This window comes from Oncorhynchus tshawytscha, linkage group LG08, assembly GCF_018296145.1.
Source record: "Oncorhynchus tshawytscha isolate Ot180627B linkage group LG08, Otsh_v2.0, whole genome shotgun sequence".
Lineage (NCBI taxonomy): Eukaryota > Metazoa > Chordata > Actinopteri > Salmoniformes > Salmonidae > Oncorhynchus > Oncorhynchus tshawytscha.
The window spans coordinates 31,955,130-31,971,711 of record NC_056436.1 but is presented as its reverse complement, the minus strand read 5'-3'; the positions used below and the strand labels follow the sequence as shown (position 1 = coordinate 31,971,711).

Below are 16,582 nucleotides of genomic sequence, written 5' to 3'. Positions count from 1 at the left end.
TACAGTCTTGCCTCATTGCTGCAACTCCCGTACGGACTTGGGAGAGGCGAAGGTCGAGAGCCATACATTTTTAATTTTTTAAACATTTTATTTCACCTTTATTTAACCAGGTAGGCTAGTTGAGAACAAGTTCTCATTTGCAACTGCAACCTGGCCAAGATACATCCTCCGAAACACGACCCAACCAAGCCGCACTGCTTCTTGACACAATGCCTGCCTAACCCAGAAGCCAGCCGCACCAATGTGTCAGAGTAAACACCAGGCACTCAATGTTAGTGGTGGCTGTTTAACAGTCTGATGGCCTTGAGATAGAAGCTGTTTTTCAGTCTCTCAGTCCCTGCTTTGATGCACCTGTACTGACCTCGCCTTCTGGATGATAGCGGGGTGAACAGGCAGTGGCTCGGGTGGTTGTTGTCCTTGATGATCTTTATGGCCTTTCTGTGACATCAGGTGGTGAAGGTGTCCTGGAGGGCAGGTCATTTGCCCCCGGTGATGCATTGTGCAGACCTCACTAGCCTCTAGAGAGCCTTACGGTTGTGGGCGGAGCAGTTGCCGTACCAGGCGGTGATACAGCCCAACAGGATGGTCTCGATTGTGCATCTGTAGAAGTTTGTGAGTGCTTTTGGTGACAAGACAAATTTCTTCAGCCTCCTAAGGTTGAAGAGGCGCTGCTGCGCCTTCTTCACAACGCTGTCTGTGTGGGTGGACCAATTCAGTTTGTCTGTGATGTGTACGCCGAGGAACTTAAAACTTACTACCCTCTCCACTACTGTCCCGTCGATGTGGATAGGGGGGTGCTCCCTCTGCTGTTTCCTGAAGTCCACAATCATCTCCTTTGTTTTGTTGACGTTAAGTGTGAGGTTATTTTCCTGACACCACACTCTGAGGGCCCTCACCTCCTCCCTGTAGTCCGTCTCGTCGTTGTTGGTAATCAAGCCTACCACTGTAGTGTCGTCTGCAAACTTGATGATTGAGTTGGAGGCGTGCATGGCCACGCAGTCGTGGGTGAACAGGGAGTACAGGAGTACAGGGCTCAGAACGCACCCTTGTGGGGCCCCAGTGTTGAGGATCAGCGGGGTGGAGATGTTGTTACCTACCCTCACCACCTGGGGACGGTCCGTCAGGAAGTCCAGTACCCAGTTGCACAGGGCGGGGTCGAGACCCAGGGTCTCGAGCTTGATGATGAGTTTGGAGGGTACTATGGTGTTAAATGCTGAGCTGTAGTCAATGACCTTATATAATGTTACTTACCCTACATTATTCATCTCGTATGCATACGTAGATACTGTACTCTATATCATCGACTGCATCCTTATGTAATACATGTATCACTAGCCACTTTAACTATGCCACTTGGTTTACATACTCATCTCATATGTATATACTGTACTCGATATCATCTACTGTATCTTGCCTATGCTGCTCTGTACCATCACTCATTCATATATCCTTATGTACATATTCTTTATCCCCTTACACTGTGTATAAGACAGTAGTTTTTTGGAATTGTTAGTTAGATTACTTGTTCGTTATTACTGCATTGTCGGAACTAGAAGCACAAGCATTTCGCTACACTCGCATTAACATCTGCTAACCATGTGTATGTGACAAATAAAATTTGATTTTGATTTGATTTTTGAACAGCATTCTCACATAGGTTTTCCTCTTGTCCAGATGGGATAGGGCAGTGTGCAGAGTGGTTGCGATTGCGTCATCTGTGGACCTATTGGGGCGGTAAGCAAATTGGAGTGGGTCTAGGGTGTCAGGTTGGGTGGAGGTGATATGGTCCTTGACTAGTCTCTCAAAGCACTTCATGATGACAGAAGTGAGTGCTACGGGGCAGTAGTCGTTTAGCTCAGTTACCTTAGCTTTCTTGGGAACAGGAACAATGGTGTCCCTCTTGAAGCATATGGGAACAGCAGACTGGGATAAGGATTGATTGAATATGTCTGTAAACACACCAGCCAGCTGGTCTGCGCATGCTCTGAGGATGCGGCTGGGGATGCCGTCTGGGCCTGCAGCCTTGCGAGGGTTAACACGTTTAAAGGTTTCACTCACTTCGGCTGCAGTGAAGGAGAGTCCGCAGGTTTTGGTAGCGGGCCATGTCAGTGGCACTGTATTGTCCTCAAAGCAAGCAACAAAGTTATTTAGTCTGTCTGGGAGCAAGACATCCTGGTTTTCTTTTTGTAATCCGTGATTGACTGTAGACCCTGCCACATACCTCTTGTGTCTGAGCCGTTGAATTGCGACTCTACTTTGTCTCTATACTGACACTTAGCTTGTTTGATTGCCTTGCGGAGGGAATAGCTACACTGTTTGTATTCGGTCATGTTTCTGGTCACCTTGCCCTGGTTAAAAGCAGTGGTTTGCGCTTTCAGTTTTCGTGCGAATGCTGCCATCAACCCACAGTTTCTGGTTTGGGAATGTTTTAATCGTTGCTGTGGGTATAACATCGTCAATGGGCCTCCAGAGTGGTGCAGTGGTCTATGTACGCATTTTTGAGATAAACGGTCTGATCTGTTGCATCAGCATCATTGCTTTAAAAAAAAAAGAAGTGTGCAGTGGTTGCATGAATTTTGAATCTGTTATCCCAGAGTTTGTTTTGAACCATATCCATATTTATTATCCCAGTGATGACGGGACGCACTTAGTTTCGCTCCCAGGAGGGAATTATTTTATAAAAACATAAAAAGTACTTGGTTGTAATTGTAGCCGTCCTCCAGGAGAGCTTTCAAGGGGCAATGTTCTATTTTGAGACAGACTTGAATATGCACAGTTAATAGCCAGTGTGTACCCTACATTTTGGTCTGATTCTCTGTGGTAAAATAAATAGTAATGCATTTTATTTTGTAAAGTGGCATCCTTGCATCATACAATGATGTAAAAATGGTGTTACAGAATCTTTTATCTTCTGGACAAGTAAAAAAAGTTCATGTCAAGCCCTGCCTTAAAAAAAAAAAACTTAAAATGTAGCTATAATTGTTGAGCAATTTATATCTATAGGGTACTTTGAGATTTTTATTGAATTATTTTAGTCTATCTGGTATTAGTGCGTAAGCCTAAGCTTTAGGGCCTAACTGTAAGCTCCACGTCTATGACTCTGATTGTGGCCTACAGCGCATTTTCCATATTAGCGGGTTTGGGCCTCAGATTGTCCCATTCTCACATGTAGTCGGGCGGTTGAGGCTGGGTTATTAGCAATTGCGAGCAAACAAACATCTGACCCGCGAACCACTAGTATATATTATAAGGCTAAAGAATATCTGGTTTTGTTCAGATGACGTCAGTTACCGGAAAGATGCTGCCGATAACTATGTTGGGGCTGTGCTCGCAGTCCACCACTAGCTGGTCGATGCCTTTGATGCGCTCTCTGAAGTCCTTTGAACCCAGCAGAGCTGTGAGCTGCTTGATGTACTCCGTCTTGTCTGCAATGCTGTGAGCTTGAGGTCTGCCGCTGTACTGCCCAGACTCCCTGCAGATACACAAACAGTAGGTAAGTCAAGGAGAGGAGTTCTCACTGACACATGAACACACTGTACATACAGTACCAGTCAACAGTTTAGACACACCTACTCATTCAAGGGTTTTTGTATTTTTTACATTGTAGAATAATTGTGAAGACATCAAAAATATGAAATAAACACAAATGGAATCATGTAGTAACCAGAAAAGTGTTAAACAAATCTAAATATATTAAGAAAACTCTTGAATGAGTAGGTGTGTCCAAACTTTTGACTGGTACTGTACATTGACAAAACTGTGCTAATGCATGGACAAACAGCAAAGCTAGCCATGGCTTTAACCATAACAGTTCAGTATACTAGGGGTGTAAACTTGATGAGACTGACGTGCTACACATTTCAGTTAGTGTTGTTGTGTTGGCCCACCTGTTGACCACTTTGAGGGGTTCCCTGTTGAGAGATGAGGCCCTAACTGTGCCACTGCCAGGGAGGGAACGCCGGCCCCTGCCTGACGGGGTGTCCTGGGGCATCTCTCCCAGGCCCTTCAGACCACATTAACATACATGTAACTCATGGATCACACACATGTAACCACTGCTTCCTTAAAGGCCCAGTGCAGTCAAAAACATGATTTTCCTGTGTTTTATATACAGTATATTTCCACCCTATAATGTTGGAATAATACTGTGAAATTGTGAAAATTATGATAATGTCCTTTTTGTGTAAGAGCTGTTTGAAAAAAACTGTCTGTTTTGGTGGGATGGAGTTTTGGCCTGGTCGTAAATTATTGAAAAGACCAACAAGAAAAAGAGTTCCAAACCTCTCTAGCTAGTTTTCAGTTTCCCACTCAGACCACTCCCAGACAGTCCTAGCACAATTCTTGCTTGAGAAATTGCTCTTTACTAAGAAGCTATTTTTGTTTCTTTTTTACCATTTTAATTGAAAACAAATCACAGTAATTGTTCCCCAGAAATGATTTGATATTGAGATAAGAATGGCTGCATTGGACCATAAAGTAAAAGTGCCTCGTCTTAAAATGCAAGCCCCAGCAGGGGGAGACAGAAATCGACAGGAATTACTCATAACAGTCACACACACCTTCTCAGTTAGACGGTGTTCTGTACCTTAGTCTTCAGAATGAAAACAGTGTCTCTGATGGGAGCCAGCTCTTTGGCAGGGATATATTTCTCCAACATCTTATCAAAATCAGGGTGTAATGACAGAAACAGCAGCATCCGGCGTCCCTGGTACCTAAGAAGAACAGCCTCAAATAATGCCACTTATTCTATTGATAACAGACACACTTACTAGCATTAAAACAGACATAAATTGGTTTTAAACAAAATTCCCTCCCTACCTAGCTTCCTGGGAGGAGTCTTGTGACAGCTTGATGATGGCAGGTAGGATTCGGTCGGTGAGGTCTTTCCCTCCAGATAGGAGGCGGGCAGCGCCAATGTTCTCCATCAGTTTGACCATGTGATGACCTGCGCACTTCCTCACCACTGAGTTCAGGTGACTGTTCACAAGAGACAATATCAGGGATGTGATAAGCACCACAGAAAATAAAGCCTAATGGCCCAATTTAATGATAAGATACAAGCATGATAAGATTCAATATCTTCAAGCAAAGCATATATTTCAAGGACTGCTGCTGAACTGCTGAGTGTGCTAGTTGGTGACAGTGAGTGTCTGACTGACCTGAGGCCGCTGGTGAGCAGGGCGTTGAGGCTGCGGGTGGGGGTGCAATGTTGCACCATGCTGTCCAGCGCTGCGTCCACATCCTGCCTGATGAAGGCATTGGACTCCCCAGCCTTCTGCAGCAGAGCCTTGGCAGTGGCCTCCAGCTCCTGGTCCATCCCCTTCTGTAGTGCGGTGTACAGCTCCCCCATCGCCCCAACAGCAACACGGGACACACCCGACCGAAGGTTCCTCACCTGGGGAGCAATACACTCGGATGATAATGATATTGAATCAGCTAGATCATTTTTTCTTCAGCCATCTCACCAAAGGCTTGAATGGTCACATTTCCTCATCAGGACGTAGGAAAAATCAGTCATCAAACGGCTAGAGTCTACAAGGACCACCCTGTACAGAATTGATTGAGGCTGAGCTTTTGATTAGAAGGAAGAAAATAGATTGGATGAGGGTCCCCAGGAAAATGGACTGGACATTAACATTTATTTAAGACTAAAAGAATGAGGAGTCGTGGTCATACCTCTTGGATGAGTGCGAGACAGACGTCATGCAGCCTGTTCCGCAGTACGTCTGAATGGTACAGCGTCAGACCACGGAGAAAGGTCAGGCCCTCAATCTTCTTCTCCCTTCATTAAAACATTTAGAAATAGAAATTGAGAAAATCCAATCCATTGCTTATAGGCATCCAAAAATTATAAATGAACATTTGACGTTGGGTCTGACTAGACAATGTCTATGTATGGGGTTAAACGCTGGCGCTGAGGTTCAGTTGGACCCCAGGAGGTTTAGCGGTTGCTAAAACGTCAGCGAATAGGGATCCAAATGAAGAATAAAGCTCACCAGTCGTCTGAGTTGAGGAGTTTGAAGCTCTGTGTCAGTGCTAGCTCAGGTTTAGAGAACGGCTGTAGTTCAGGCTGCTCTGTCAGGTCACTCTTCTGGCTGGGAGTGCCTGGGGACAACTCATCTGGAGGACACAACCACATAATTAAATACAACACAATTATAATGGACTTTTTCCACATGTTGTTATGTTACAGTCTTATTCTATAATGGATTAAATAGTCCCCCCCACCCCACATCAATCTACACACAACAGCCCATAATGAAAAATTAAAAACAGGTAAAAGAATAAAAAAATATATAAACTGAATATCACATTTACATAGGTATTCAGACCCTTTACTCAGTACTTTGTTGAAGAACCTTTGGCAGCGATTACAGCCTCGAGTCTTCTTGGGTATGACGCTAGGTGCCTTTTGGTAAACTCCAAGCAGGCTGTCATGTGACTTTTACTGAGGAGTGGCTTCCGTCTGGCCACTACCATAAAGGCCTTATTGGTGGAGTGCTGCAGAGATGGTTCTCCAATCTCCACAGAGGAACTCTTTCAGAGTGACCATTGGGTTCTTGGTCACCTCCCTGACCAAGGCCTTTCTTCTTTGCTCAGTTTGGCTGGGCGGCCAGCTCTAGGAAGAGTCATGGTGGTTCCAAACTTCTTCCATTTAAGAAAGATGGAGGCCACTGTCTTCTTGGGAACCTTCAATGCTGCAGAAATGTATTGGTGCCCTTCCCCAAATCTGTGCCTCAACACAATCCAGTCTTGGAGCTCTACAGACAATTCCTTCGACCTCATGGCTTGGTTTTTGACATGCAGGTAAACATCTCAAGGATGATCAATGGAAACAGGATGCACCTGAGCTCAATTTCAAGTCTCATAGCAAAGGGTCTGAATACTTATGTAAATAAGGTATCTGTTTTTTATTTTCCAAAAACCTGTTTTTGACTTGTCATTATGGGGTATTGTGTGTAGAATTATTTTCATTTAATCAATTTTAGAATAAGGCTTTAAATGTAACAAAATGTGGAAAAAGTCATGGGGTCTGAATACTTTCCGAATGCACTTTAAATCCTTTTATTTAACTAGGCAAGTCAGTTAAGAACAAATTCTTATTTACAATGACGGCCTACCCCAGTCAAACCCTCCCCTAAACCCGTAAGACGCTGGGCCAATTGACTCCCGTTCACAGCCAGTTGTAATACAGCCCGGGATCGAACCAGGGTCTATAGTGACGCCTTAGACCGCTGCGCCACTCGAGAGCAATATCTACAGTGCCTTCAGAAAGTATTCACACCCCTTGACTTATTCCACACTTTTGTTGTGTTACAGCCTGAATTCAAAATGGATTAAATTGAATTATACACTTAATAGCCCATAATGACAAAGTGAAAACATGTTTTTAGAAATGTTTGCACATTTATTGAAAATGAAATACAGAAATATCTAAGTTGCATAAGTATTCACACCCCGAGTAAATACTTTGTAGAAGCACCATTGGCAGCGATTACAGCTTTGTCTTACTGGTTAAGTCTCTAAGAGCTTTTGATACCTGGATTGTACAATATTTAAAAAGTTCTTCAAGCTCTGTCAAGTTGGTTGTTGATCATTGTCATGTTCATTCAAAGTCATCTTGGTGAGCAACTCCAGTGTGTATTTGGCCTTGTGTTTTAGGTTATTGTCCTGCTGAAAGGTGAATTTGTCTCCCAGTGTCTGTTGGAAAGCAGACAACCAGGTTTTCCTGTAGGATTTTGCCTGTGCTTAGCTCTATTCCATTTATTTTTATCCTAAAACAAAACTCCCTAGTCCTTGCCGATGACAAGCATACCCATAACATGATGCAGTCACCACCATAATTGAAAATGTGAAGAGTGGTACTCAGTGATGTGTTGGATATGCCCCAAACATAACGCTTCAGGACATACAGTAAAGTAAATTTCTTTGCCACAGTTTTTTTTTTTTAGGGCCTTATTGCAAACAGAAACAACATATTTAGGCTTGACATAACAAAGTGGTTGAATACTTATTGACCAAAGACATTTCAGCTTTTCATTTTTAATTAACTAACTTCTAAAAAACATAATTCCACTTTGACATTATAGGGTAATGTGTGTAGGCCAGTGACACAACATTGGCGGTAACACAACAAAACGTGGAAAGAATTATGGGGTGTGAATACTTTCTGAAGGCACTGTAAGCCACAACAGTGACAACAACACACAGCTGAGTGTTACATTACCCCTCTATTGTTACATTACAGTCACTGGCTAAATGAAGCAGCGTGCGTGGCAGGAGACATATTAATAGAAGCTCTGAAAATAAAGCTTTGCACTCCATTATCTAAGAGAACATCTAATCTACTGTTACCAAGCTTGGCTACTGTTGGAGCTGTGACGGGCTAATTAGTAGTGCACTAAACCTCTTTAGAGTGACATATGATGTGTTGACTGATTCATCTACCCACCATGTTAAAAAAGTACCATTAAGTTGCTCTACTGAATGAGACGTCACAGAACATACTATTTAAGAACATACTATTTAGTATTTAATGCTATGATGAAAAACAGTGTGGCGCCACCTTATAACTGCAAAGAGGTAGAGATTATATGATGACTGCCAGACTGTTCTGCTGACCTGAGCTGTGTGAGAGGGATGGCCGTGTATTGCTGAAACTGGGAGCCCTCCTCAGGCGGGCCATGGTGCTCCTGGGGTTGGGAGGGACCGTGGGGGGGCTAGGCTGGTGGGGGGGACTGAAACATTTAATAGGGCTCTGGGGTCCCTGGGGGCTGGCAGGGCTGGTTGGACACTCGTCTGGTAGAGAGTCAGCCTTGGTGGACGTCACTATGCTCCCGTTCAGATGCAAGTCTGTAAGGCGAAGAACAAACACTGTAGAGATGAACCACAAGCACATGACAACATTTGGCAACATTACAAAAGCCAGTGTACCTGTACTAGGTTTATGAATAGTATTGGAGGGTTAAGGAAAATACATTGGACCTTTGGAAATGGCTGCTGTATCCTCTGTAGCCACGTCATTTTGCCCCTGTCTGAGGCGCATGCGCATCCTGTCAGCTTTCTGACGATCTCCCAGGGCAGGCTGGCCCTCCTGCTGCGCCAATCCTTGCTGCCTCATCTTGTTCCGCGCAAACCTAGACGTTCTCACCTTTTCCTGCAAACAAACACACAGCACTCCAGCCAAATACATGTCACAGGTGTAACTGACTGGTAGCAGTGGTAGAGGGACATTTTCTCTCAATCTGTAATACCAAATGGGAAATGTAGTCGCAGAGGTTGTTGGTGGTGTATGTACAGTATGGTGGATCTGCTCACCCTGGCCTCCTCTGTGTCTGGGCTGTCGTCGGGGTCCAGGTGGTGGCTGAGGACAGCATGGCTGAAGATGCCAGTTGGAGGGTCACTGTGCAGCCTGGTCATACAGTCGCCCTGCTCCATCGACATAGCAACGCCTGGACGGCTGGACAGAATCACCAAGCCAAACACTCCTGCAGAGGGGGGAAGTGAGGAAGATTCAAGAGTGCTCAAGCTAATGTTTTCATTGAAACCGTTATTCAGCAAAGTTCCATATGACTACATGGAACTCTATTCGACATCAAGTAACTCACACAAGCAGTAAAATCTGATTTAAAAAACTAAAATACGGAACAGTGAAGAGACACAGGCACAGACATGTGATAACATATGCACTATACACACACGTATACATGGATTTTGTGTTGTAGTCGAGTAGTGGACTGAGGGCACACACTTAATGTGTTGTGAAATATGAAATGTAATATAGTGTTTTTAATTGCATGTAACTGCCTTAATACGTCTGGACCCCATAAAGAGTCGCTGTTGCCTTGGCACTACCTAGTGGGGATCCATAATAAATACAAAGTTGAAACCTTGAGCAGTACAATGTATTTATATAGCTACAGAATACTGTAAGCAGTGATGACTTCCAAAATATGATGCACTCTCTCCTCTGCAAGTCTTTCCATCTGTTACTGTGCCAAAGCTAAGTGTATTGCCAACTACAAGAGTTAATCCAAACAATTATTTGACTGGGCCCAAATACTGTGTGGCCCCCAGGCAGGGCCTTGCATGTCAGCAATCAAGTTTTCTAGATCTAGAACTTTCAAAATATAGAAATACTGCCAGTATGATCCATTTTGCATCATATTCTACATTTGAGTCATTTTATATGATGCAAAACGCATCATACCGGCTGTATTTCTGTATTTTGAAAGTTATTTATCTTTAAAACTTGATTGCTGATATGGAAAACATTTTGGGACTATATCAACAATGGACTAATGAAGCAAATACCAAAATATGTTTTTTGGCTGGAGGTTTCCTTTAAACACAGCCCTGAGCCAGAACACCATGACCTAAGAACACAGTATTGGACATCATGGACATCTGAACAATGGCACAGAGTCGTAAAATAAAAGGAGACAGTTAAGGACTGACCTCTGCCAACCACACCTTCAGGCATGTCAGTGAGTGGTGAGTTCCTGTTGCTGTAGATCTGGGACCCTGAGGAACAGAGAAGAATATCATATTTATTTTTAAACAAGCCACTGAAACATATGGAAAACATATAGAAAAATACCCATAATTTAAAGAGAGTAATATGCCTTAATGGAGCAGACCTCCTTGCAGTGACTGACCTTTGGCAGACCTCAGGGCTTCGACTGGCTCCCGGAGGGCTGGTCTAGTTGTGGGTGGAGAGTATTCTCGAGTCCGGTCCTCTTCCTCAGGTTCCATAGGTCCATTCGAGTACGGGACTCTTTGACCAATCACACTTACTTCAGGTATGATTTTATCAAAGCCTAGTGAAGAAAACACACAAACGCACTATTACAGCAACAGAAACAACACTAATCAGAGAGATCCTTTTATACGTCAAATCCTCACTGTACCTTGAAGGGCACTGGCGTCCATGGAGACAGAAGACCTCAGCTTAGCAGAAGGCAGTCTAGCAATGTGAGGCTTTGCTGAAGAGGAGGCAGAATTCCCAGGGCTGCTGACAGAGGTCAGAGGTGATTCACCAGAAGGGATATCATATCTATCAGACCTTGGTGTGTGTCTACTTGAAGGCGTGAATATCATAGCTTGACCCCTTTGCCCCCCCATTATTCTTGAAATTGGATCTCATTTGGTTCAACTTACAGCCTACTTAGAATCTAGTGGAATGTACCTGGTTTTGGTGCTGTTGAGGGTAGAGTTTGGGGGTGAGTAGATGCTCTTGCTAGCTGGGCTGGTGACAGTGGGGGAGGTTTGAGAGGGGGAGTCCAGAGCCAGCTCCAGTTTCATGGCTGAGTCAGGGCTATCTGGGTCATGATCTGAGCCACTCAGACTCACCTTGGCCTTCTTCTTAGCTGCACTGCAGCGCAGGGAGCGCAGAGAGTTCAGCATCTGTAAATAACAACAACAACACTTTAGCTCATCAGTAACCTGAGAGCAAGGTGAGAGTGTGCTGTGAATACAGATACTATTTTATGCAGGGGTGTATATCCATGACAACTTAGATATCAAGTCTCTTTACCCAGCACTAACATTACCACACAGATACTTAGTCAGCAAATATGACCCATTTCACCACCGCTGCACTAATAAAGGGAAAACATGATCCACATTCCATCTTCCAGCACTGAGGTATCCAGAGTTATGGGTACAGCTATGAATAAATCTCTGATGGCAAGATGGCAGCTTTCAGACAGTGTCCTAGCTACATTCAGCTGGAGACTTCACTATGTGGTTCGAGCGTTGGACTACTAACCGAAAGGTTGCAAGATCGAAACCCCGAGCCGACGAGGTAAAAATCTGTTGTTCTGCCCCTGAACAAGGCAGTTAACCCACTGTTCCTAGGCCGTCATTGAAAATAAGAATTTGTTCTTAACTGACTTGCCTAGTTAAATAAAGGTTAAATAAAATAAAAAGCAGAGCCGTGTGTAAAACAGTGATCCTAACCTCCTGCCGGTCCAGATCGTCATCTTCCTGATCTTGGTCCTGCAGGCTGAGTTGATCCAGGTCCAGGTTCCTCTCAGAGAGGTGGTCCTGCAGGCTGGATGGAGCTGGAGGATTGAACTGCTGGCCATTCTGAGACTGGCCCCGCTCTGGCAGGGGAAGGCCTGGAGACCGGGAAACAGGCAACACGGTCCGCGTCCCACTCAGAGCCTGCCGGAAAGACGAGGCGGACGATGAGCTCACCAGAGAGGCACGGAGAGGCCGTGGAGAACACCTGCTGGATGAGAAGTCACCTGTGGGGACAAAGAGCGCACTCAACAATATGCCTCAACTAAATAACATGATGACCAGGATCTACCCAATAATATGCAGTAGATACCAGACCCATACTTGATACGTCTTTCCAGGAGCTGGGGTCTAGTCTGTCGGGGCTGCTCTCTCTCTTGTTGGGCCAGGTGTTGGACATAGACAGTGAGGATTCAGCGTGACGGCGGGACAGTGTTGGGGTCGGCAGGCCCCCGGGGAGTGTAGCCAGAGGGTAGGAGGGCAGTAGAAAGGTGCCCTGGGCCGAAGGGAGGGAGAATGTGCGCTCAACACCGGGGGTCCCGGGGAGGAGACGGGCCTTGTGTACCACTGCAACACAAAGATCCTTCAGTTACCTTTCAATTAAACTGGGTTCTGTAGAAGGCACATAGGCTGAGCAGAGTAAAGACTTCCTCACCTCCCTCTGTGTCAGAGAAGTTGGTCGATTTGAAGATGTCAGGGTCCAAGTCAAGGCTCCCACTCCTTCTCAATCGTCCGGGGGATTCCCTCCTTCTAGAGGACAGGGGCTTATTGGGCTCTGCAGAACCTGGAGGACAACGAATCAGCTATTACTGTACCTCATAACCATTATCTATTCTCTATCAATACAGTATGATGACTTATTGTTGGTGGCTTCAGCAACTCATGTTAAGCTTCAAAGTGATACGGTCAGCTAAAGCGGAGGTCAGGCTTACCTGTGAGCCCAGTGACTGACAGGGGAATGTAAACTGATCCAAGTTTGTTTAGTTTGATAAATGATTCAGTCTAGGTTTAATACCTTTGGCTAAGTCAGAGTTGAGTTAAATCATGCATTGACAACCCCATTTTTTCAGTAACGATGGGAAACAGCTTTCATGAGAGAGCAGCATAAGGGCGGGGGAGATTTATTAGAGACTATTTGTTCATACTGGGTGGTAAAAGTTTCTGGCGTGTTCTGCGGCCTCCAGAAAAAAAAGAGTCAAGTCCAGTCTTGCCTGTGAGCACAGGCTGCTCTTTTAAATATTGGCTACATAGCGGTTCGCACACACTCCCACCACAAAACACTCCCACACACAATTCAGCATAGAATCTAGCAGTTTTTGTATTCCACTGCATGCTGTAAAAGCAGAAAACAGAGCATAATTATTGAACATTTTTATAGGCTACTATAGCAAAGTCTTGTACAATATTTTGGTACATGGACTCAATTCAAATTCCCAATGCACCTGATACAATTGTAGTCTTCACATAGAGGATTACATTCAGAATTGTGTTAAGATTACATATGTGTACCAGGTAGTCAAGGCAGTGGAGGTGGGGATAAGTTATATCAGAGCAGTACTTATTATGTCCAAATCAACCAATCATACATTCCACACCCCTAGTGGCTTGTATCTTATTCTCTTGTCACAGGTTCCCTCACTGTAAGGTATCTTGATAAAAGTTGCACACCAAGATACTAGCAATTTAATACCTAACATCGCTAGCATCCCCGCTTGAGAAGAGACCATGTTCATGACACAGTATCTGCTGTATTATCTCAGTTGGCTTCCCCACCTAGTCTGGTCCTTTCCTTCCTTTGAGAGCTTTTCTCCTGGCCACTCTTCCAGAGTGGGCCAAGTCAACAGTGGGCTAGTTGACTGCAATGGGAAGGAAGCCTCTGACAGGTTGGTGGACGTGACCACAAACCAACTGTGACTGCAAAGTGGAGGAACTTTAATAAATCATTGTAGCCAACTCTATTGCTTTCATCCACTTTACTGACCTTCCTCCCTCACAATTAATACCTCATATATTCTCCTTTGTCTACAGTGAACAGAACATGTATGTATTTGATCACATTGGGTCCATACTCGCGAACATTAGAAAATGTTTAATTTTAACCAGGACCTCGGTCTGAAAATGCGCGTCAGCCTGTTACAACAGTCGACTTGCATGTGATTGAACTCTACATTGTAGCTGATCCCATCATATAGCATAGGGCTAGCGTGTGCCAGGTTAACCTCACCAGCTGACAGTGATTATTCCCTGTAATAAATTCTGCGTCAGCCCATCAAAGATTTTAGACATTATATCCACCAACCAATTGCATTTCTTAAAGGTCCAACGCAGCTGTTTTTATCTCAATATTACACTGAACAAAAATTAAATGCAATATGCAACAAGTTAAAAGATTTTACTGAGTTACAGTTCATATAAGAAATTCAGTCCATTGAAATAAATGAATTAGGCCTTAATCTATGGATTTCACATGACTGGGAATACATATATGCATCTGTTGGTCACAGATACCTTAAAAAAAACAAGAAAAGTAGGATCAGTCAGTATCTGGTATGAGCACCATTTGCCTCATGCAGCGCGACACATCTCCTTCGCGTAGAGTTGATCAGGATGTTGATTGTGGCCTGAGGAATGTTGTCCCACTCCTCTTCAATGGCTGTGCAAAGTTGCTGGATATTGGTGGAAACTGGAACACTGTCGTACACATCGATCCAGAGCATCCCAAACATGCTCAATGGGTGACATGTCTGGTTGGTATGCAGGCAATGGAATTGTGTGCAGACCCTTGCAACATGAGGCTGTGCATTATCATGCTGAAACATGAGGGGATGGTGGCGGATGAATTGCAAGACAATGGGCCTCAGGATCTCATCACGGTATCTATGTGCATTCAAACTGGCATTGATAAAATGCAATTGTGTTCATTGTCCGTAGCTTATTCCTGCCCATGTCATAACCCCACCTCCACCATGATTTGATTTGATGGGGCACTCTGTTCACAACATTGACATCAGCAAACAACTCGCCCACATCTGCCGGTACAGTTGAAACTGGGATTCATTCAACAGCACAATTCTCCAGCGTGCCAGTGGCCATCGAAGGAGAGCATTTCCCCACTGAAGTTGGTTACGATGCCTAACTGCAGTCAGGTCAAGTCCCTGGTGAGGACAAAGAGCACGCAAATGAGCTTACGTGAGACGGTTTCTGACAGTTTGTGCATAAATTCTTCGGTTGTCCGGGTGCCTGGTCTCAGACGATCCCGCAGGTGGAGAAGACGGATGTGGAGGTCCTGGGCTGTCGTGGATACACCAGGTCTGCGGTTGTGGGGCCGGTTGGATTCTAAAACGACGTTGCGGCTTATGGTTGAGAAATTAACATTTAATTATCTGGCAATAGCTCTGCTGGACGTTCCTGTAGTCAGCAAGCATGCCAATTGCATGCTCTCTCAAAACTTGAGCCATCTAGGCCTCCCGAGTGGCGCAGTGGTCTAAGGCACTGCATTGCCACTAGAGATCCTGGTCCGAGTCCAGGCTCTGTCGCAGCCGGCCGCGACTGGAAGACCCATGGGGCGGCGCACAATTGGCCCAGCGTCGTTAAGGGAGGGTTTGGCCGGCAGGGAAGTTCTTGTCCCAATGAGGACTAGAGACTTCTGTGGCGGGCCGGGTGCAATACATGCTGACACAGTCGCCAGGTGTATGGTGTTTCCTCCGACACATTGGTGTGGCTGGCTTCTGGGTTAAGCGGTTGTTGTGTCAAGAAGCAGAGCAGCTTGGCTGGGCTGTGTTTCAGAGGACGCTTAGTTCTTGACCTTCGCCTCTCCCGAGTCTGTATGGGAGTTGCAGCGATGGGACAAGACTAACTACCAATGGGATACAATGAAATTGGGGAGAAAAATGGGTAAAAACATTTTTTTTTTTTAAACTTGACATCTGTGGCATTGTGCTGTGTGACAAAACTGCACATTTTAGAGTGGCCTTTTATTGTCCCCAGCAGAAGGTGCACCTGTGTATTTGATCATGCCGTTTAATCATCTTCTTCATATGCCACACCTGTCAGGTGGATGGATTATCTTGACAAAGGAGAAATGCTCACTAACAGGGATGTAAACAAATTTGTGCACAAAATTTGGGAGAAATACGCTTTTTGTGAGTATGGAACATTTCGGGGATCTTTTATTTCAGCTCATGAAGCATGGGACCAACACTTTACATGTTGCATTTATATTTTTGTTCAGTGTAAATCATTTTTGGGTAACAATTTAGTTCGTACCTTACTCTGTTTTCCATCAAAATTGTAAAAAATAAACAAAAATAGGTTCTTAGCAAAGAGCAAATTCTCAGGCAATAATTTTATAGGACTGGCAGAGTGTCTGAGAGCGGAGGGGAAAACTGAAAACGAGCTGTTAATGGCAGAGAAGTTTGAAACTCTTTCTTATTGGTCTATTAACTAATTTACTGCATGGTATGTCACCAGGCAGGCCAAAACTCCACCCCACCAACTCTAACTGTTATTTCCCAGTTCATGATTCCAAGATGGGAGTAACATTGCATGTCCTGTCTAC

General features: G+C 44.6%; 1 protein-coding gene across 1 annotated transcript in view; it reads right to left on the bottom strand.

Moving 5' to 3' along the window:
- Nucleotides 1-16,582, bottom strand: part of LOC112256625 (TOG array regulator of axonemal microtubules protein 1) — a 39,853-nt gene that overhangs the window by 2,607 nt on the left and 20,664 nt on the right. Inside the window, exons 3-19 of the mRNA XM_024429992.2 lie at nt 12,680-12,808; nt 12,349-12,591; nt 11,962-12,251; nt 11,189-11,406; nt 10,911-11,011; nt 10,659-10,820; nt 10,459-10,524; nt 9,319-9,488; nt 8,986-9,157; nt 8,623-8,853; nt 5,997-6,120; nt 5,677-5,782; nt 5,160-5,395; nt 4,819-4,977; nt 4,586-4,712; nt 3,888-4,003; nt 3,292-3,472 (exon numbers count right to left, since the gene is read on the bottom strand). Coding sequence (XP_024285760.1) covers nt 3,292-3,472; nt 3,888-4,003; nt 4,586-4,712; nt 4,819-4,977; nt 5,160-5,395; nt 5,677-5,782; nt 5,997-6,120; nt 8,623-8,853; nt 8,986-9,157; nt 9,319-9,488; nt 10,459-10,524; nt 10,659-10,820; nt 10,911-11,011; nt 11,189-11,406; nt 11,962-12,251; nt 12,349-12,591; nt 12,680-12,808 — 2,831 coding nt within the window. The remainder of the gene's footprint in view (nt 1-3,291; nt 3,473-3,887; nt 4,004-4,585; nt 4,713-4,818; nt 4,978-5,159; nt 5,396-5,676; nt 5,783-5,996; nt 6,121-8,622; nt 8,854-8,985; nt 9,158-9,318; nt 9,489-10,458; nt 10,525-10,658; nt 10,821-10,910; nt 11,012-11,188; nt 11,407-11,961; nt 12,252-12,348; nt 12,592-12,679; nt 12,809-16,582) is intronic.